This window comes from Pygocentrus nattereri, chromosome 16, assembly GCF_015220715.1.
Source record: "Pygocentrus nattereri isolate fPygNat1 chromosome 16, fPygNat1.pri, whole genome shotgun sequence".
NCBI lineage: Eukaryota > Metazoa > Chordata > Actinopteri > Characiformes > Serrasalmidae > Pygocentrus > Pygocentrus nattereri.
This window is the reverse complement of record NC_051226.1, coordinates 9294102-9317477: the sequence shown is the minus strand read 5'-3', so window position 1 is coordinate 9317477 and position 23376 is coordinate 9294102. Positions and strand designations below refer to the sequence as shown.

General features: G+C 41.2%; 1 protein-coding gene across 7 annotated transcripts in view; it reads left to right on the top strand.

Moving 5' to 3' along the window:
* The first annotated feature begins 4125 nt into the window (after positions 1 to 4125).
* Positions 4126 to 23376, top strand: part of LOC108437395 (NMDA receptor synaptonuclear signaling and neuronal migration factor) — a 46337-nt gene continuing 27086 nt past the window's right edge. For 5 of the 7 annotated variants that reach the window (XM_037545683.1, XM_037545680.1, XM_017714466.2 and 2 more), the window contains exons 1-2: positions 4126 to 4371; positions 21387 to 21445. In XM_037545683.1, the coding sequence (XP_037401580.1) occupies positions 4341 to 4371; positions 21387 to 21445 (90 nt within the window). In that variant the 5' untranslated portion in view covers positions 4126 to 4340. The remainder of the gene's footprint in view (positions 4372 to 21386; positions 21446 to 23376) is intronic. The other 2 variants (XM_037545682.1, XM_037545679.1) reach the window with 1 other exon arrangement.

Genomic DNA, 23376 nt, shown 5'->3' with positions numbered 1-23376 from the left:
TGCACCTAATGTTTTAGAACAGAACAATACTTTTTTTTGGTACAATTATGTTCCCTGACTAAAGGTACTGAGATGTATGAGATACCTTTTTTCTGAGTGTAGGAACTCATTGTTAAGTTTTTATTAAGTGATACTTTTTTGATCCCACAACTGGGGAAATTCCACCTCTGCATTTAACCCATCTGTGAAGTGAAACACCACATACACACTAGTGAACACACACCGGAGCGGTGGGCACCCCTATCCACGGCGCCCGGGGAGCAGTTGGGGGTTAGGTGTCTTGCTCAAGGACACCTCAGTCATGGACTGTCAGCCCTGGGGATCAAACCAGCGACCTTCCGGTCACAGGGCCAGCTCCCTAACCTCTAGCCCACGCCTGCCCCAAATTGTTGCACCATTGTTGACTTGTTTATTGACAGTGATGATGTACACATTGTACTTATTTATTTGCTTTCTTCTTCAGGAAGGTAGTTTGTGGACAAATTAAGAATCCATACATTTCTGGCTTTATTAGATAATGCTCTTCACTCTGCAGAGACATGGTATCCTGTGTGGATGGAATTTGTTACGTATGGTGTGGCAGTGGTGCACTGTTGCATAGGCCAGTTCTATGTGAGGGAGAGAGATGGGATGGAGTGCTTGGCTGACCTTGTTGGGATGTTTGTGTGCCTGGTTGATGAGCTTGGCGGAACAATGGAAAGGGAGAGATGAGAACATCAATTCCTCCCTCCCTTAATCTTTCATTGTGGCAAACGTGCGTGTCCTCGGTTGGCTAAAGCTTTTGGAGGGCTTCAGAACACAATGACAGACAGAAGGGGAATTCTCTGATAGTGAAACAAAGATGAGCTATCACAGGAGCCACTGGTCTACCCTTCTCTTTTTCTCCAGCTACTGTGGGCAATTGCGCTCTTTAATAAAGGTGGCAAATAAAGGTGGCAAAAAGGGTTCTTTGGAGCGATAGCAGAACCACATTTGGATTCCTAATGAACCTTGCAATGGATGTTGTATTAAACAAACTCAATTAATACCATTTAATTGAAAAGTAGTTCTTCCATGGAATTGATGATGAGAACCCTTTTCTCGCGTCTTCAACTTTTAGTAGTTTAGTAGTGTAAGGCACTAAATACTGGGGGTCCTGGGGGTTGTTTAGCTGGTTCACCCACAATTGGCAAGCTTCACTCTATGGTATTCTTTGCTAACTAGAGACGCAGCACTGATCTGCCTAAGGGTGGTGCTGTAGCAAATTGGTTCACCCAGTTGGTCCTTCACAGCCTAACAACTGTAACTATGCATACACCTTTGAAAAACTTTACAATGTGCTCTAGCATATTTATAAATCTGAAAATTTGCCCAATTTTCCCAAGAGTTTGGTATAGAGAGTGGAATTTTACTAATTTCTCAAACTGAAGGCAAGAGATATATAAGGTCTCAGTTCATGTGTGGAAGACCTTATTACGAAGTCAGAAAAAAACATTTCCAGAAGAAACATTAAGCCAAATATTTAGTTGTCATTGAAGCATCAGGAGTCAGTCAATGCTGAATTTGCAAGCCAACATGGGACCCACTGAAATCAGGGGGTATTTTACATGCTGAGTGTAGCCCGTTATGTCATATCACCCATTTTTCCTGCATCATAAAAAGATCTCATCTTCTCTATCATTTCTTTCATCTCAACGAATGATGAAGGAATTCATAAGTCTTGCCCATTCAACAGTGTCAAATGTATAGTTAAATGATCCTCAGTCACACTCCTGCTGATTGATTCTTGTTTTACCCTTTTTTTTTCATTCATTCTCATTCAAACAAAATAGCACACAGTTAATTTACATAATTTACCCATTTAAATTCACTCAAAACATCAGGCTTGCCTGTGCACGCAGGCTGTTTTCTCAGAGACAGACAATCCTAGTCCTAGACTAGTAAAGATTCCCAGAGTGTGCTGTTTAATCCAAGCCTGGGCTTTATGTATGTCAGCAAAACTGTGTTTTTGGACAGAGGGAGGTGGTACAGAAGACAATGGGAAATTGAACAATAATACAAAGCGCTCTGGCTCCATGAGCAGTGAAAGCAAATAAATTATAACATGGCAGCTGTGAGCACTGTGGCTAAGAGATAAACAGGAGGAGTGGAAAAAGAGTTGGGAAGGTGCTGCTGCTCGGACGTATCGATTAACTGGTTAAGTGTTTAATACGTTAATGCACAGTGATTATGGGTTGGGCTGATGCTCCACGAGTTCAGAATCATTATCATGCCTGCTGTTGAAGTCGTTCAGAACAAATACAGAAGGTCTGCCTTACTGCCTTGTCTTTCTCTTTCTATGCAAGACAACAATTTAAATGCATAATAGCCTTCTACATTCAATATCTCTGCTCTTTGCCTTGAGGTTTGCATTTTATCTTTTTCAAGCACCTTTTCTGCTTTTTACTTTTTAAGACTTAATCAAAACTGAACACCCCAAAGATACCAAGACACCTGTTCATTCACTTTATTTTGCATCTTGATACTTTTCTTCCATCTGTACCCCATTTAAAACCTTCACTTTCCCACTTTTCCAGTATCCCCCTCATTTATTTGCTAATGCTTTCTTTAATAGTCTGACTTTGTGCTGGCGGCTAAACCGGCTCAACACTTCTTCTGCTGTGTGTGCGTGTGTGTGTGCGTGTGTGTGTGCGTGTGTGTGTGCGTGTGTGTGTGTGTGCGTGTGTGTGCGTGTGTGTGTGTGTGTGTGTGCGCCTACATGCTGTTGTTGTTTTTTTCCCTCATTCATCCCTCCTGTTTCTTTCTTCATCTGCAGTCATTCCACGCTCCAACACTGCTTACGGCCCCCAGTGCACTTATTTACAGTGTCCAGTCCACTGGCGCTGTTCTTCCCTTTCTCAAAGCGTGCCTCTTCTTTACCCCTCACCTCATCGTAAGACATTCAAAATTTTAAGACTGTGTTTTTTTACTCCTGTAAAGTAAAATGTTTTGGAGATACAAAATTTTGTTCTGATAATGATGATATGTATAATAAATGTACATATGTGTATTATTAGGTACTTGTATAGGTATTAGTTATATAATACACACTGTACATGATATTTTACATATAGTTAGTCACAGTTGTATGCAAAAGCTGCATTTTCCCCAATATGCTAAACTCAGCAAATAAATAGAAGTTGTGGAAAAAAAAATACTGTATTTAAGTTCCCTCTAAAGGAAGTGTTAACTCATTTACTTTTTTTTTTAAAGCTTGAGTTTACATTTAGGAGAATCCCCATTTTCAGTGTAACCGAGTACCACAACAGGTATAAAATCAACTACATAGAGCTATATTAAAATAATAGAAATAATAGGAAATAATAGGAAGGCAATATGTATGGGACATATTATGTTTAGGCATAGCTACATGGTCCCACGTCCTGACACTGTATAAAAACCAACGTGTGTGTGTAGCCCAATAATCACCATTGCACTCTCTCCCTCTCAGAGCCACTGCAGTAGGACGAATGCAGAATGCTTTAGCGCTGTAAGGCTGTGTAACTGAGCTGGCACTGTGACCCTGACTCACGCATGAGTGTTTCCTCCCAGCTGTGTAAGAAATCTCCCTTAGCTCTCTGTGCGTGGTGTGTGTGTGTGTGTGTGTGTGTGTGTGTGTGTGTGTGTGTGTGTGTGTGTGTGTACGTACAAGGGACCTATTTCCTTCCCTTCATCTGATGGTCATCATATAACTCAGTCTATGGACTCAGAAACCATATATGGCTCCGCCGTGTTTCCTCTGTGTCACCCACCCACCCTTTCAGCTGAGATAGACACGCCCCCTCTTATTTTTCTCTCCCACATCAATGGGAAAACAGAAAGAAAGAGGAGGGCGCCTTTTCCCACCTCTATTGCAGAAAGCCCCGCCCTCACACGCTATAATTGGTTAGTGAATCGTAGGTGAGCGGCTAGTGAGTGTGAACTGCTAGCCAATCCTGGGCTAGGAGGGAGGGGCTACCGCTGGCCAAGCCTGGCTCAGGATAACACTAGCCAATCCTAACGCGGAGTGGGCGGCGCTTTCCCCAATACGGGTGGGAAATAATAATAACGCGGTCGAGCGTCTCTTCTGTGTGTATGTGTTTTTTTTTTCTTTCAAGTAGTGCAGGGCACCCAGGAGCGCAGACGCCGTGAGCTCGTACACGTCTGATATTTTACTGCATAATATGTATATGAAGAGGTCGCGCTGTTCCATATAAGCTGTGTTTCTCTCTGCATTTCTCTCTGGTTTTGTGTGATATTTTGGAATGAGCTGCTTTCTCGCCAGCGTCGTTGTCCCTCCAGCATGGGAACTGCCGTGTCCAGAAGGAAGAATCTGAGAAACGATGCCATTTCGTCGGTGGCGGCTAAAGTTAGGTGAGTCCCTCACTCCCTTTGCACTTGGCTCCCCTCAGGCACTCCGTCCTTGCCCCAACCTGCCCCACTCCAGAGTTGCAAAATGATGCGCTGAAAGCTTCTGCAGCTCCTTGTCCATGCACCAAGGACGGGTCACAGCCACAGTGAGCAGCCTGACCATGACTGACCGGCATGCAGCTGGAAACTATTCAATGCATCGTCTATACCATGAAGTCTTAGTTGCATGAGATGCCAAAGCTGCGGTGTTTACTGTTGTATACTAATGTCATACGTAACGTGAGTGAATGGCGCGTCCAGTCAGGAAAGCACTGTGCTTTGCGTGCCTTGTGATGGGGCAGTTTGCTTAATATGACCGCCGATGAGCCGTGCAGCATGGTGCTGATGTAAGTAGGACGGTGCTGGGCTGTGTACATGCTGTAGCTGCGTGGCTGTCAGGTACCACTGCGGAGGGTCTGCTGTGCATAAGCTCAGAGAGGGAAGAGTGAATGGAGCAAACTGCAGGAGAAAAGCAGCATAATGTTTGGAGTTCTTCTTGGCATGAGCCCAGATCGGTGCTCTACAACGAGCATTTGAACGAGGACACGATCATAGATGAGGGAAGCGGGGGTCTTTTGGCTTTGGCGGTCGTTTCTCACGTTGCTCTGGGACTTCAGGGCTGCTTTTGTTTGGTCATGATCTGCTGCTCGTCCCCTCGCGCTCATAATGAAGAGGTTAAAGAGGGCAGCTGCTCGCCAAGTTCACCTTGGGATGGACAGCGTTGCTAAAGCTGTGGAGGGCAATGTGCAGTGCTCGTGCTCTGGAAGATCGATCGTCCAATCAATAAATCGAGCGGGTCAGCCAATGAATCGATCAGTTAGCTGATCTACCAATCGATAGGTCAGCCAAAGATCAGTTCATCAATCAGTTAATCAATCAACGAGTCAGGTCAGCCAATGAATACATTATCTAATCAATCAATCATTCAGTCTGGCAATCAAAAGATCAATCAGCCTGTCAATCAGTCAGTCAGTCAGCCAATCAGTCAATCAATCATTCGGTCAGTCAGCTGGAAGTGACCTAGTCTGCCTGTAGCCATTAAATCCCTGCTAAATCATGGAAGCCAAGGACGTTTATAGTGATTTATTCCCTTAGAAATAGGTGCATGTGTTGCTTTAGCATTGCAGCAGTGTTGCATTACAGGTAATTCGTAGACCGTGCTCGTCTTTTGTCCTCTTCCACGTCCTCTTAGGATCCATGCTGTACTTTGGTCATTTAAATAAGGACTGTGGATCAGATTCCATGTATTTACCCAATGAATGGGTTTCATGACATCATAGGTGTTATATATGTGTCATATTTCTTGTGATACCCACTTTAGGAGGTCGTAGACGTAACCCCGGCTTCTATGTGACAGCAGCATCCAGAGCCCTGGCTGAGCAACAGATTCATGAATACGGGGTCCTTGGCATTCCCTCTCCTGCGTGTGTGTGCGTGAATGTGTGTGTGTGTTGTAGAGAGCCTGCTCAGTATGCAGGACAGATGTGTGTGTGTGCACATAGCTCCGCATACTGATTTCAAAACACAGTGTCTGATATAACACAGAGAGAGAGAGATAGATAGAGATGGGTACATAAGCACTTGTAAGTGCAGCACGTTTAAGGCTTGGACATGTTCACACACAAGCATGCACATCCCGATGGCTAAACTCATTGCTGCAGTGACACACACTTGCAGACTGTGAATACATTATTAATGCAAGTATGCAGAAATGAGCAAAGGCCTAAGCGTGTTTTCACTGAATATGAATAATTAGACTGTAAGTAAGTAGCTGTGTAGCTCCAGGGCTGTTTCTGTGTATCAGTAACTTGCACAGGGTGCATACTGAAATGACTTCTATTAGCTGAAACACGGTAATGAGCAGGCATGTTCAGACTTTCACCGCAGATGCCATTCATTAAGGTCCCTTTCAGTGAGATACCGCCCGTTTTGATAGCTAATAATGAATTAATGCAGTGTAGTATGAACAGATTAATTTGTAAATGATAGATATTGGGGAGTTTTTGCTTTTCCCCTTTTAGGAATCCGGCTGATTTCTGACTGTGTCAAATATTAAACACATTAAGGACTCTTACGTAATTTCACCTTGTGCTCACGGGTTGACTCACCTGATTATTTGTTATTCTGTAATAGAAAGGTGTGAAAATGACGTGATAGGCAGTTTGTGGTCTAAGATATGTGAAAAAACAAAGGTCTTAAAGCAGAATCCTTTAAACATTTTCCGTAATTTAATTATTAGGATGTAGGAGTGGTCTGATGTGATTCATTCATTGTAGAGAAACTTACCAACTCTACTTTTTTTACAGTGGTGGTGATAGGAACCAGGGGTCACAATGGTTACAACACAAATACAACTTTTTCATTTACTATTCAAGCAACCAGTGATCCTAAATGGAGTTGTTATATGTGATGCTAGTAAATCTGAAAACGTTTATTTGGGGGGGATACTTTGCCTTAAAATGCCTGCATGTATCTCTCCACTTTAAATGGAATGGATGGAAAATACATGTTAAGCCAAAAGCTATTCTCAAAACTATCATAACACAGTGTATCAGACATAAGGCCATGTGTTCATTACCATTTCATGCAGTACCTTCCTGTCAGGGAGGTTTTAGAGGTATTAAACTCTTCGGATGTCTGGTTCCTATCACCACCACTGTGAACAATTCTGAATTGTTATGTTTCTCTGAAACAGAGCATTTCACAGCAAACCACTCTGAATGGCTTAGTTTACATTTTAAGCATTTAATTATGCTGAAAGTTTGGAAATCAGTGGAATTTACATTTAAAACTTTTAAATGAAATGAAATATTTTAAAGAAAACATTATAAACATTTTTATATTTTAAACAAGGAACATAATTTAAAGTTTAAACAACCTATGCATAACTCAGAGATATTTAGGACCCTTCATTTTGCGCTAGTCATGGATTCTTCAGAGCCACAGCATCATTCCCTCTATTTCAAGTAATCCTGCGGCTGGTCACTGAGATCTCCTCTCTCATCTCACCGCACTTGCAGGGCCTGGCACAAAGCATCTCTCTTTGAGCATGCTAGGGCTGCCTGCTGGCTCACAATGCTGTCTGTCCTTCAGGGCCCCCCTTTCCTTTCGCGCTGTCTCTCATAGAGATGGCAGAAGTTGGCAGCATTTTTCCCACACATCTTGATGTCGAGCTGGATAGAAGGTTGCTTACGGAAACAACAGGCCAGGATGGAGGTCCAGGCTGGAACTGCATCTGGATGCCCCCAGAGAGTGATCAAAGCCCAGCGCCGCTCCCTCATTGTGCCACTTGAAGCCCATCCAGCCTGGTTTATGTGCAGAGAGGCTGAGTCATCACGGAGGACTCCATCACTCTCCACGCTCTCCATACACTCATGCATATTACGGGAGGTGACACTGGAGGGCTCGATTCTCAGGCTTTGACTCAGCGCTTGTGAGCACGCACTCACTCTTGTTGTACAAATAGACACACGCGGTCACGTCCGCTGAGAGCTGTTTGTTATTCCTCTGTTTTGTAGCTGTTCATGTTGGCAGCCAGCAGATAGCAATATGAAGCTGAAATAAATGCAGCCATATGTAAAATGCTCATGCAAGAAAGCCATAATATTTTATATCTGTTGATCTTTTGAAGGTCTACCTTTATCAGGGATAAATCATGTTTACACAAGTTTATCCTAAACCCAAACATAGGTCCTGAAGTTTGCTTTAGTAGAGTACTTTTGCACTGGAACTATTAAGGTAATTGCATATAAGCAACATGTAATGGAAGGTTTGGGCACCAGATTAAACTTGCTTCTGTTGTTTTTGATTATTTATATAGGCCTGCCACAAGCAGGACATTTTAGGTGATGATTAATCACTATATAATAATTTATTACTATAAATAAATAATTGCTATGAACACTTGTTTTGCTCATTGCATGCAATAATTAATGGTACAAGCCTCAGCCTAAACTTGCTTCCTAGGCATTTATACTTAGCAGCTCCTAGTATATGACAGTGCAAGCTCAAATAAACAAACAGTACTCACTGCTGCCCTCTAAAGGGGCCATTAACAAACAACAAATAAACAAACATTACTCACAGCTGCCTCTAAAGGTGTCATTAACAAACAACAAATAAACAAACATTACTCACAGCTGCCTCTAAAGGTGTCATTAACAAACAACAAATAAACAAACATTACTCACTGCTGCCCTCTAAAGGTGTTATTAACAAACATCAAATAAACAAACATTACTCACTGCCGCCCTCTAAAGGTGTTATTAAAAAACAACAAATAAACAAACATTACTCACTGCTGTCCTCTAAAGGTCTTATAAACAAACAACATATAAACAAATATTACTTAAAGTCATCAAGTCCTAAGACTTTTGCACAGTATTGTGTGTCTCATAGATAAAATAGTGATAGCAGCCAGGGGAAGACTGTTCTTTTTTGCCAAATTGTTTCTTTAAAATGCCCATATCAAAATTGAGTTTACAGTAGTATACTATATTTCCAAAAGTATTCGCTCATCTGCCTTCACATGTATATGAAGTTGTGTGGCATCCCATTCTTAATCCATAGGGTTTAATATGATGTTGGCTTACCCTTTGTAGCTATAACAGCTTCAACTCTTCTGGGAAGGCTTTCCACAAGGTTTAGGAGTGTGTTTATGGGGATTTTTGACCTTCTTCCAGAAGCGCATTTGTGAGGTCAGACGCTGATGTTGGACGAAAAGGCCTGGCTCGCAGTCTCCGCTCTAATTCATCCCAAAGGTGTTTTATCAGGTTGAGGTCAGGACTCAGACCAGCCAAGTTCTCCCACACCAAACTCATTCATGTCTTTATGGACCTGCTTTGTGCACTGGTGCACAGTCATGTTGGAACAGGAAGGGGTCGTCCCCAAACTGTTCCCATAAAGTTGAGAGTATGAAATTGTCCAAAATCTCTTGGTCTGCCAAAGCATTAAGAGTTCCTTTCACTGGAACTAAGGGGCCGAGCCCAACTCCTGAAAAACAGCCCCGCACCATAATCCCCCCTCTACCAAACTTCACACTTGGCACAATGCAGTCAGACAAGTACTGTTCTCCTGAACCCAGACTCGCCCATTGGTTTGCCAGGTGGAGAAGCGTGATTTGTCACTGCAGAGAACTGTCACCACTACTCTAGAGACCAGTGGTGGTGCTTTACATCACTTCATTCGGCCCTGCATTGTGCTTGGTTGATGTAAGGCTTGGATTCAGCTGCTTGGCCATGGAAACTCATTCCATGAAGTTTGGAGTTCTGTAGCAATTGAGAAAGTTGCCGACCTCTGCGCACTGTGCCCCTCAGCATCCGCTGACCTCGCTCTGTAATTTTATGTGGCCTACCATTTTGTGGCTGAGTTGCTGTCGTTCCCAATCACTTCCACTTTGTCATAATACCACTGACAGTTGACTGTGGAATATTAAGAAGTGAGGATATTTCATGACTGGACTTGTTGCACAGGTGGCATCCTGTCACCGTACCACGCTGGAATTCACTGAGCTCCTGAGAGCGACCCATTCTTTCACTAATGTTTGTAGAAGCAGTCTGCAGGCCTACAGTTTAGCTCCGCCCATTCATACTGAAATTATAAGGAGTATTGAGTAAAGCTACTCAGAACAGAAGTCATTTACAATATCTGTAACACATCAGTAACAGAAACAGTCTGACTGTAAGGGATAAAGAGAGGGAGACTTTGAGGGAAAAAAATAAATAGAATAAAAATGTAGGCTATGCCGTCTGAGACTGTGATTTCTTTGTAGGTCTTATGTAACATCTGTTGTGGTTTCTCTTTTTGACTTTTGTGTGTTTGTGTGTGTGTGTGTGTGTGTGTGTGTGTGTGTGTGTGTGTGTGTGTGTGTGTGTGTGTGTGTGTGTGTGTGTGTGTGATTTCTTTAGTTGCAGTTATAGTCCAGTGGTCGATCCTGATCCACTGGGAAAGGTAATGTTTGCAGTAACGAAGGTGCCAGACTAAAGCCATGAAGTGATTCAAAGAGAAAGCTTGTATTTCAGAGCCATTATATAAGACTACTGACCCAAAGAGATGTCTTGAGGAACTGTATGTTGCTAGAAATGAGCTGTCTTGTTTCTAAGGGGACATAAAACAAGAAAGTACCTCTGTGATCATCCTGAACTCACAGCTGTCCATTTTAGTTAATGACCTGATGCTCGTGTATATCACTCGCTATGAAGATACGTAATCACTGGTGGCAGAAGTCCTTGGAACACATGGACCTTATTAACGTTCTGTATTGTATCTCTCCTGAACGAGCTTCCATGTCTTCCACATCTGGGGCACCTTTTTGTTCGTCAAAGCTCGTTTGAGTGTGTCCTTTGTTCAGTTCCAAACAGGCTGATGAAATTTGACTCTTTGATCTCAGGGTCTCCCAAGCAGCCGTTCTGAATGCCACCACTTCTGAAAATGTCTAGGAGGACGCTGGCACCCAAACTCTGTTATCAGCTCCACCATATTGGAAATGACACACAAGCACATTCATATTTGATAGAAAAGCTGAGAACTCATATATATTTTTCCATGCAAGTGGTTTGTTTTCCTCCTTTGGGATGTCTTTGAAAGTTCAAGTTGCTGTTCGCTTATGGAGTCTCCTCTTATTGTGCTGCGTCTGGGTCCTCGACGAACAGAGGAGAAAACATTGCTACAGTGTGCAATAGGCCGTTGTAACTTTCTCACTTTTTCTGTTTAATAGCATCTAATTATTAACTTGTAAGGAAACTAAAATGCAGGCATGGAGAGGATAAACAGCCGAAGTAGTCAGGCGGCACGGACTGTGTGCACGTGTCGCCTCCTTGCTCTCTTTATCTTACCAGTGGTAAGGATTAGAGGCGTACTGTAATTAGCGTGATTGCATGAGACGATACGGATACGAGGATGACTTTGACACTTTGAGTACGCCTTTGACATTGCTAATTCTGCCATAGAAGGAGCACTTTTGCATGCATGTGTGAGTGTTGGTGAGAGAGAGGCGTGTGTATGAGGGAGGGCTCCAGGCTCATTAGGCTGGGTTGTGAAGCTGTAAGCCTCAGAGGAGGTGACATTTTAATCGCTGGTCTGTTCTGTGGGAAGACCCCAAATGCTGTGTGAACAGGCTCTGCTGGAACATGCTATTAGATCTGTTCTAATGTTCTTACATCTCTAAGCCCAGGTACACTGCCCATCAAACAACTGAGGAGGCCTGACTTTACAAAATGCTTTAATTCCCTCGGACCTGGTAATATTATAACACAGTGAATTACTTAGTAACTATGAAACTAATAGTTTTATTATGTTTAATATGTATGTCATGCACTGTAAAACGTTAATGCATTGCATTTACCTGATTCAAATGCATGCATCATTTCCTAAATATTCCAAAATATATTACATCAGCAGAATCTTGTCTTTCAGTTACTTACTTTTGGCATTAATTGTCTTGATGTATTGTTTTATTCATGTGCAAACTGTGTACACATCTGAATCAAGTAAATTCTGTGGCGAACCCTCTGAGCCTTTAGATCTAGAGAGAGTGCCTAATGATTTCGCCGGAAAAAAACGTTTTAAAATGTCTCTAATTTTTATTTTGCTTTTATTTAATAGAATCACTGTGCTTGTTACATTGAAATGCTGCAAAGTACTGGAGGAATACCAAGTAGTTCTAGTTAAGAAATTTTATGAGTCATGCATAATTATGCTGCAACATCCTGGTACAGTTGTAGCTGTCGCAGTGATATACAGCACAAATGCACTTACCTGCCTCACATTATTTACATCATCCAAAATAAAAGCCATTTTGTGCTCACAGCAAGGAATAAGTCATGCAGTTTGATAAACTGGTTCTGTCGCAAATATTGTCACAAATATTTGTTTGCGTTTCCTGAAATAAACCCTTTACTTGTGTTTTTAAAAGTTAAGTTATTGCACACTTAGAAAGAAAACATACTCATTTCTATTAACAGTGGATTCACAAACAGATTCAGACAAAATTTTTAGCAAAGCACAAAATTGAAAATTTTACGTTTTTTTTATGTTAGTTTATCATTTTTATAAGCTATTTGCTAATAATTTTGAAAAAAAAAAAACCTGGAAATTATTATTGAGGAAAAGGAACACTTACTTAATATGAAACATATACATAAGTTATTAGCACTTTATGTTAACAAAATTTTTGCATGTGTCTTTTTCTTACTCAGTTGGAAAAGTAGGGTAAGACAATTTACATGTCAAAAGACGACAAACTGTCACCATATTTTTCACAGGCAGTGTCCATCATTCAGATACAGAAATCTAGTAAAAGCTAAGCGTATGTTACTTCCTCCCTATGCTGATTGTGAATATAAGTTATACTGGCACCTTATAATGGTCTTCTTGGATCTCTCTGTCTGTATTAAGTATTTAGGACCTGCTGGGAATGCTGCCAGCGGAGTGCCTTTTAAAGGTATCTTGAATGCTTGTCCTTGGTGAAATTTAGAGAAACTGTTGAACTTTGTTCAGGAAGTGAGGAAGTGCTGGGAAATCAGAGATAAGAGATTATAGCTTTGGAAGTCAGGCAAGTTATTTCACAGCTACTGGTTCATTAAAATGGATTTTTATTTCTTTTTATTGCTGGAGGTTTTTAATACTTGTAGCTCGCAATCTTATCATTTTTAAGCTGCTTCACCACATTGGCTTCTATAAAAGGCTCTAAACAATCATTTATTTAGAGAACAGGTGGGTAGGAGCTGCACACATGTACATGCCTTCAAAGAGACAGCAGAGCGGAGTGGTGGGGTGAAAGAGCACATCACTGCATGATAACTCTCTCTCTCTCTGGATGTGTGTGTGTTGCTCTAGATATGTAGTAATAGTGGAGTGCTGTGTCATGGGCTGTGTAAAGTGTGTGTAGTGTGTAGTCCTACTGAGACTGAGTTGGATGGTTTCATCAGGAGGTCGTTCTCACTATCGTGCTGCAGAGAAAAACACATCCTGCTGGAGTGCAAAACAACACAATATGTTCAATCAAGCACAAACCTGCTTCAGATACACTTGTAAAAACTGGTGCTAATAAAGGTTCTTTGGGTTGATGCCATAGAAGAACAACTTTTCTGAATGACCATTCAGTGGATGATTCTGTATAGAGCTATTACTGTTATGTCAGTGGTGTGTCCAGGATCTTACTGGCCCCATTATAAAATATCCTAATGGGTCCAGTATAAGAATTACTTTTAGTTAACCCCTTTTCACAGCAACCATAAAATACAATTGATGCCTTTTTTTCAGAGGTCCTTCAGTTGAACTTAGCATTCTTGTTCTTCAGTAATGCTGATGGAAAATATTTATATGATTCAAATGTGTATGGCTTACAAAACTGGATTTTCAAAGATGAGCAAGCAAGTCATTATTTATGAATAAATTTAAATCATTTTAAATAAATTATTTAAATAATAAATGTATATTATTGCAGGTTTAAATTCTCCATAAAAATGTCTTCCCAACAGCAGCTAGAAACGTTTAGGCTTTGCTGTTGCGGCGTGACTGGTGTTTAAGTTTTAAAATGCCACTGTGCTCACAGCAGTGTTTCTTGCATGACTTTAGAGGTCTCAGAAGCGTTTTACTTTTCTCACCATGATTCACACTCTTTCATCTTTAACAGGCTAATGGACCCTCTGCATATTTCCGTTTTTCCATCCCCATTGTTCCCCCAGCCTCCTCCGCTTGGTCGCCCTCGCCCTGCTTTTCACACAAACTATGTTGCTCCCCGTTCCTTCATTCCTCCCTGTCACATGGAGAGCAGCATGCAGGCATCCACTCTGCTTCTCGTTTTATTATTCCTTCCCAATGACAGACTCACACGTCTTATAGCTTTCATGATAGTCTCGCGCTCTCTCCTCTCTCTCTCTCTCTGTCTCTCTCTCTCTCTCTCTCTCTCTCTCTCTCTCTCTCTCTCTCTCTCTCTCACCCTCTTGCTCTCTCGCAAATCAAATCAAAAGTGTTTCACAGTATTGCCAAAGCGCTTAAAGCGGGAGTGTGACAGAAACAGGGGACTGAATACACCTAAAAAAACATGGCTGTAGAACTTCAGTTCAAAGAGCTTCAAACAGCAGTTATACACTGACTTGCTAGTCTATTTACATGCTTTCACTAAAGCATCAGCAGCAGTCTTTATGTAAAGGTGCAAATTGCTTTCATAGCAGGGTATCCCCACCCCTTTAACTCCTCGCTGCTCTCTAGCAGCTCAACACACAGTTTCACACACAGAGTTCTAGTTCTAACTGTGTCCTAGTTAGTCTGAAGATATGGGAAAATATTAGGGCTGTTACAAACCCAAAGTTTTAGCTGACAATTAATTATCAATCAAATAATTATGACTAAAGATTACATTTTTCCTTTTGTAGTTCATAGTTTGAAATTATTAAAATGTGAATCCAAAATTAGCCACGTTACTTGTTAACTATGTTTACTTAGCGAACACTCATTCAACTGTTGAGTCAATATTTTGTGCACACAAAGGTCTACACAGAATGATGACACATGTCTTAATGAGAGTAATAAGGTTAGAGCACATGTTAGAGCACCAAGAGAGAAGTTGGAACTCTTTTGTTTTCATAAACCCATGATATTGCTCAGTGATTGGCATTTAATGATTCCTCTTATTTGCATTGTTTTGTGTAAACCCAGCACATCCCATTCACATTGTATTTATTGCAGCATAATATGACTGTGAAATCCAGTGACTGTAATCTGTAGAAAATCTAATGACTGTAGCAGTCATCTCAAATTATTATATAGTGACTGTGCAATAATTGGGACAGGCCTAAACAATATTTTACTTCATGATATAAATCTAAACCATCCAAACTGCTTTGGAATGGCCACTTAAGGGGGCTGCAAAAAGAGGCTATGTACACACTCATTTCATCAGTTGCACTTACCATATAGATGCACTTGTAGGAATACCATTATTGGTTGTAGCCCACCTGTAGCCCAACAATCATGCCAGTACAACACACATCACCATGTTACTACTGTGCTAGGAATGATCTACTACCTAGTCAGTGGTCGTCCTATGTTGGTCCCTTTACATTTATGGATGTGGTCGAGGATGCAGCAGCAGACGGGCTACAATTTGCAGCTGACTACAATATGCAATCTGCAACTGACTACAATCTGCAACTGTATACATATATATACATATATACATTTGATGTTTAAGCCTGGTGGCCAACATTGATTTCTCGGACCCTCCTCTGACAGAGGCCTCACACAGTCGTCTGCATTTCTTCTTATGTATTATTAATGTTGTAATTCTCCAGGTGGTGGAGCGTGTGGCGGCTTGTTGATTTTAATCATAGCTCAGTGGATATAAATGAAAAATAAGAAGCAGTGTGTGAGGTCGTCAGAGGGAACTGATAATTACCTCTTACTGCTAAAAGTGTCTTTTCATTATGACACCATGCAGAGAAGGAGAGTTACACAAACAGCATGTGAGCATGTGCTAAGTCATCTAAAAAGAAGTAAATTCCTCTTTGTTAAACGATCCGCTCTACAGTTAAAGCTCCTCCTACGGAGATGCCTGCAATCCAGCCTGTGGGAGTTAATGTAACGCTGGCTGATGTGACTGTGTAGAATAGAAAGGCAGAGGAGGAGGCTGTGACGGCAGAGTCTTTCTGACATATGCACAGCTATATTTATACACAGCACCATATGCATGGAATAAAGTTGATCCTGCCTGTCCATGCCCTGCCCACAAACGCATCCTTTCCTAGAAACTAGAAAGGTTGGGCTGAACGTTGGCAAAAATCCCATTTAAGCTAAAGGAGTTACCTTGCAGTTTAGATTTGCTGCATAATATTGAGTTATGTTGTTGTAGCATACATTAGCTTAATTACATACAACACTACACCTGTTACAACAGTATGACATTTCACATTCATACAAAATAAGGATGATTTGAAATGAATCCACTGTATGAATAGCCACTGTAGCCAGGTTGGACAAGATGTACAGTATGGTGGCAAAAATGCAATTTATCCAGATGAGAAATTGTAGCAATCTTTGCTACAAGATGTTGAACTTCCAGGTAAAATGCTATTCTTTTGTGGTGGAAGGCATTGAAAAACTGTTGTGTACTACAAGTCACCGTTAGTCAGTCTTTGTCCGAATTGGCAACAGTTGCTTTGAAGGCAGACCATCAATAGGTCAATTCTTCTCGACTCAGAGGCTCACAGAAAAGTAGACTGTGTGGCTCTTCAGATTGATTTGGCTCTCCCATTAGCGAGAAGTGAGAAGCAGCTGAGTGCTCGTTACGGTCAGAGATGGAGACTGTGGCTTTCAGACTGCCGGTGTAGGCAGCGGTTAAATAATTGAGAGCGCTGTCATGTGACCTGGTGTCAGATGAAGCAAAAGCTGCCTTCGCATTCCGGGACATGGCGTCAGTGGGCCTGGGGCTACTGCCCCCGCTGGGAATCACCTGTAGAGGAATCCCCTGGCTGCCTGACAGCTTCTGTGGAGGAGGCTGCAGTTTTGAGAGCACTGTGGGTGTTTGGAAAGGGGATGTACACAGTTAGACACTTTTATTGCAGATACACAGTTCCGGCATGTCTGTGGATATGTGTTTGTGTAGGGGTATTATCTTCACTGTAGAAAAACAAGAAAAGCTTGCCCTCGTAAGACACAGTTTGACACTTTTATTGCAGTTCCGGTATGTGTGTGCGAGTGTGTGTTTGTGTAGAGGCATTATCTGCAATATGGAAACAAACACAGATAAAGCTTGGCCTCATTAAACGCTTCCCGTTCAGTTTATATCCCACGCTGTTTGGATGCAGAACAGCTTCTTTAAACACTGATGACTCACAAGGGGTCCGCACCAGCCTCTGTGCCAACATGGCTCCATATGTGGATCAGGATAAGCTGTAATTTGATGATTGAGTTTTCAGCGTATCTGCGCTGTGTATAAGCAGTTCATGACTCTTAAATTGCTGGTTGACTGTGTGGAATTGCTGCTTGTTTTGATTGCTTTTGACTGCTTGCTTTGATTGCTGAGATTCAGCACTCCATTGGTGAATTTGATGCAGAATGTCTGGCAGTCTCCTGCTCTTCTGATCTGTTAAGCTCATTTCACATGATCCTCAGGGTGTCTGATAGATGGTTACTGATGAAACCCCCTCAGGCGCACACTAATTACTGTCTTGCTTTCTTCTTTAATTTTTGCCAACAACGGTAAGCCAATAGGAACTTATTTCCCCATAGCTGGAGTAGTGACATTCATTTCAGCCAAAAGTTTCAGGCCAAATATGAGATGTCGGATCCCAATTGGGACATTTTTGGAAGCAGGGAGATTAAAAACAAATTTCTCTCGCTAGACCAGATACGATCTCGTAACAGGAATACATGTATGTTCACAACTTGCACCCTTGGTGCTAGATTGCGACAATTTTGCTGCTAACAAAGGACCACCCATTTCAAAACCTGGCCCCAAATTCCTTTACATTGTACTCTGTTAACATAAGTAACCTCTGTTCTGATGAGATGCCCTGCATTGTCTCGTTCAAAAAGTATTCCAGGCTGAAACACTCCTTATAACCTCAGAATGAATGGGTGGGGCTAAACTGCTGTAGGCTGAGTTATTTAAGATACACTAAAAGGGGATTTTTTTTGTTTTTCTTTTTTATTTGTGCATGATTAAATTGATTAGATTTAATAGACAAAATCATTCAGAATAATATAAACCATATGACTGAATCATTTCTCTAAGGGAAGTTATTACATGAAATGGTTATTTTCCAACAGTTTTGAGATGAGGATTGGGCCTAAAACACTTTTGGTAGTTTTAATACATGCAGGGTATTGTGACGCAAAACTGTATTCAAAAAAATCAGATTTATTTCAGATGTATCACTATTTCACTATCATCAGCACTTTGTCTAAAACTCAGAAGACATGTTTAGGTTCACTGGTCATATTAGATAGTACATATAAAGGCTACATTTTCCTTGTAGTCATTGTGACCTCCCCTGTAGAGAAATGTGAATCTTTCATTTTCTCTGCAATGAACAATTTCACATCAAAACACAAGAATGACTTTGTTTACATCTCAGTGTTTAAACTGCAGGAATGAAAACAAAAATGTCAGAATTTGTGAAAATGTCCATTTAAAGAATTGTAAAACATTCTTGAACTTCTTGAATTAAGTGCAATGAATTAAGAATTTGGAATCTCTTGTAACTGTAAAACATCTCTGAATTGCACTAGTTGGTACACCTGTCACATTAAGGGTATGTGTACGGCAAATGTAGATTAAGCAACTCAACTGGTGCTTTCAAGTGTGTATAATTGAACTGTCAGTTGGTCTCAGGGTCACACACCAATTTTCAGGGTCAGTACTCCACATCTAGCATGGCAAAGCAGCTAGATGTGTTTCTTTTTTCTTTCTCTTTCTCTCATCTTTAACTCATAATTAGCAGTGTACTGACATTCATTTGAAGATGAGGGTGGAGGCTAAAGGTTATCAAAGTGGAGTATGTTCATTGTCTGTGCTCTCTGTGTGCTCTCTCTCTCTCTCTCTCTCTCTCTCTCTCTCTCTCTCTCTCTCTCTCTCTCTCTCACCCCCCCCCCCCCCCCCCACTCTCTCTCTCCCTCCACCACATTTCCTTATTCACAAGCCTGGAGTGGAGAGATAAACACATTACATCTGACTCTGTGGGTGGCACACATCTACAAAGCTGGCAGTGCCCCCCGAACCCCCCACCACCACCACCCTGTTTTCAGCTGACATGTGCCCCCTGCTCCTTCTCCCCCACTGAAGAGCAGAGCTTTAAAGATCAGCAAGTCCAGCTCTGGAAACCTCCACTAAGATGGTGTAGCCTGCTGCCGCCTGCAGGGTGTTAAAACGATCCCCATTTAAGCGTTTCATGCCTTGGGCAGGTGTCAGCTTAGCAGGTGACTTTAAGAGTCTAAAAGAATTGCCGCTTTTATAAATGTGTGAAACACTTGGGATGTTTGTGTGACTGCATCAGCCTTGATGAGAATTAGACTAAGCAAGTACAATAAGGATGAGACAGTGAGGCTGAATTTATGACTCGCATTGTTTACAATAATGAGCTCTTGATTCAAGTTGCATTTGACGTAATTAAAAAAGGCAAAGTGAAAATAATGTAATGTAGTGCTTTATAGTACTGTGTAAAAGTCAGAGACCAACATTTACTCATTTAATTTCCAGTTAAAACCATTCAGTTAAGGAGAAAATACTGAGGAGATTTGATATGATTGCATAAGAAAATGTTAAGACAAAGAAAATAAGTGTAAATAAGAGCTTTTAATACTTGAGTAGTAGTGCTAAGGAATGGATTTATTCAGTATTTTAAATTTCTCTGTTCTCTAATGTCTACATAGAAAGTATGTGGCTTTGGTTGGGGTGAAAAATTGCCCAGATTGCACTCCCATTTCCTACCATGTGATTTGGGTAGAATGAAACAAGCCTTTTTCATGTGTTTTTGATAAGCTCTGCTGGTTTACTGTGAGGCATAGCAATGGCTCACATAGAAGCAACATGTCAAAAGAGCCTGTGTAAATAAGTTCGGTCATCATACTGTTTAGTTAGCAATACTAGTTACTTGGAGCTCACTAGTAGCTAACATTACCTATACTAGCTTTCGATCTCGACAACAATACAAAGTGAATTAAAGTTGTTTGCTCGCTATGAAACCTTCAATTTAAGATCATCAAAGGTTGATAAAATTACACGGTATGGTTACTCACAGGTTGCAGTTGGGGGTTGTGATGCTAATAATATTAAAACGGTCTTTTCAGTCTCTTCAGTGTCAAACGCTGAGTGAAGCTGCTTGATTTGAAGCTTGCATTGAAGCTGCTTGATTTGAGTGAAGCTGCTTGACCTTGCTTCCAACGTTTGAGAAACTGTTTGAAGTGAAATGTGCAGAACAGACCAACAGTTTTCAATTAAAGTTGCCTGGCATCCTGTTAAGGATGTGGGAACTGAAGTGGGCTTCCCAATCGCCAACCTGTTTTGCAAATTTTCTGTTCCATCTTAAATGGTTACATTTAACAGTTACAGTTACATTCTGGCCCTGTGCATTCTGGCACCTGTAAAAGCTGTAGTGTTTAAGGAGGAACAGAAGGCCATAAGAAGCTGGTGAATAGGCAGAAATGTTCAGTCCCGTTTAAAGATGAACATCAGCCATGCATATGGACAGGTCTGTTTCTTGGGAAGAGAATGACAAGTGCCGGCATCGCCTTCAAAGCCTGGAATGGCACATGTCTGTCTGTCATTTTCCTTACTGTTGCTCTGCTATCATTTTTTTCTGCTGGGCTAGAACGTGGGCTGGTGTATGTAAATTTTGGGAGCATAAATATTAATGAGCCAAGTCTGTTACTTAACAGGGTTTAGGGTTTTAGAATTGGCCTGTTTTACTGCTCTTTTTTGCAGATACAGAATTTGCATTTGAAGAAGGAGACAGACGTGTTTGAGGTGCACAGTGTGTCAGTTCCTTGTACCGCACTCTTCTTATTCAACTATGCCAGTTTAAAAACAGTTTTCCATTCTGTGTCACCTTTAAAAGTTATAGAGAAGACCTAGTAGACCACCGTACCGCCACCATCAGATAACCAGAACTTAAAGCTTTCGTCTATGAGAGACAGGAGAAAATCAAGCTTAACTCTTGCTTCGGATCTGGAAAACATCCACATGTTTCTGTCCATCCTTCCACTGTGAGAAGATGACTCAACACCATGAGTCTGAAAGAATGCGTGTCAAGAAGCTTTTACTGAGAAAAGGAAATAGACGAAAAACTGAAGCTGGAAAAAGAGTAACTTGTACTTAATAGTTTTGACTATAAATGATATTAGAGAAAGATGCTGTCTGACTTTTTCACAGTACTGTAAATGGCTGGTGAACATGCGATGCTTCTGGTGAACATGTGATGCTTCTGCTACGTGTTTGACTGTTGTGTGTGATCTGAGTTTGTCTTTGTGTCTCTCTGCAGAGCAGCCCGAGCATTTGGAGAATATCTTCACACTCATCCCGAGAGCCGGAACGGATCAGGTCAGCTCAGACTTTCCCTTCTCTCCTCCTCCCTCGTTCTCCTCTTTCTCCTCACTTTGCCTGCTTTAAGTGGAGCTCTCGAGGCAATCACATCTCAGTACAATTGCCACTTCTCTGTTATCTAGGGTTAAAAAACGGATCTGAAAGTGTCAATCCAACTGCAACAGTTTGGCATATTAGAGAGATTCTTAGCAGTTATAATAAATTTGGTTTAAAGTAAACATTCATTTCTTTGGGCAAAATAACGATCTCAAAGTGAAAAATCCACCAAATCCAATATTTTCGTATTGGCAAAATTACTAAAATATGACACTTTTTGAAAATAAATGGGTTTAAAATTATATTAATATATAATCGAATTGTTTTTATTGTCTGTGTTCCACCACATAGTTTCTCCATACAACTTATTATATATCAAATCAAATCAAATCAAATTTATTTATATAGCGCTTTTTACAACTGATGTTGTCACAAAGCAGCTTTACAAAAATGGGAATCACAGCACAGAGAATCAGACAAAACACTGAACATAATATACAGAATATACAGAACCCCCGTGAGCGCTGAGGCAAGGAAAAACTCCCTCAGAGCTGGAGGAGGAAGAAACCTCGGGAGGACCAAGACTCACATCTAAAGGGGGGACCATCCTACCACTGGTCAGACAACTTAGAAGTTAAACATTAAAAAGTCAATTTTACATCCACGCAGTTCTAATATATTCAGGTGTGTATAATCAACAGTGGAAACAATTAGAGTTCATATAGATTTGGATGTGATCTGTAGTGGAGAAGCTGCGTTCCAGAAACTTCCATCAGTCTGGTCAATCAGGGGGACAGGGGGACTTGAGGGTGGGACATCCATCAGTATTGGGCCGGACCGGTGGACAGTCAGTAACTCGGAGGAAGGAAAGATTTAGGAATTAGTTTAGACTGGATTTATGAAGAACAGAAAATGTAAAAAAATTATCAGAGTGTGACTAATGACTCCGGCAGGTCTGAATATGACAGCCTAACTAAAGGGAGAGAGCCAGAAGGTAACATAGACACGGAGGCTCCCTGAGACACTGGCATTCACCCACTCCACCGTCCACAAACCTGAGTGATTGCATGTAGTGAGTGACAGCAGCACCAGCATCTCAGTTTACCCACAATTCACTATGTCCATGAACCCCTGGATCTGCAGCCTTATCTAAAGGGAATTAACATTAACTACCAAAAGCTAAACTAAACAAGTAAGTTTTTAGTCTAGACTTAAAGATTGAGACTGTGTCTGAGTCCCGAACATTATCGGGGAGATTATTCCAGAGTTGGGGCGCTTTATAAGAGAAAGCTCTTCCTCCTGCAGAGCTTCTCTGAATTTTGGGAACTACTAGGAAGCCAGCACCCTGTGATCTAAGTAATCGTGGTGGTTCATAATAGGAGATAAGGTCTCTCAGATACTCAGGAGCGAGCCCATGTAGGGCTTTATACGTTAACAGGAGAATTTTATAGTCTATGCGGAATTTGACTGGAAGCCAGTGAAGAGCTGATAGGACTGGACTAATATGGTCAAATTTTCTAGTTTTGGTAAGGACCCTGGCTGCAGCATTTTGAACTAGCTGAAGTTTATTTAAGTTACTGCTAGAACATCCTGACAGTAGCGCATTACAGTAGTCTAGCCTTGACGTAATGAAGGCATGTACTAATTTTTCTGCGTCATGTAAGGATAAAGCATTTCTTAGCTTGGCGATGTTACGGAGATGTAGAAAAGCTGTTTTAGTAACATTAGATATGTGTTTATCAAATGCTAGATCTGAATCTATGATAACGCCAAGATTTTTAGCTGTTGAACCAGGTGTGACTGAGAAGTCGGCCAGATTCAACATTAGGTGTGATAATTTATTTCTAGCAGCTTTATATATATATTTATATATATATAGCTTCAATGAAATA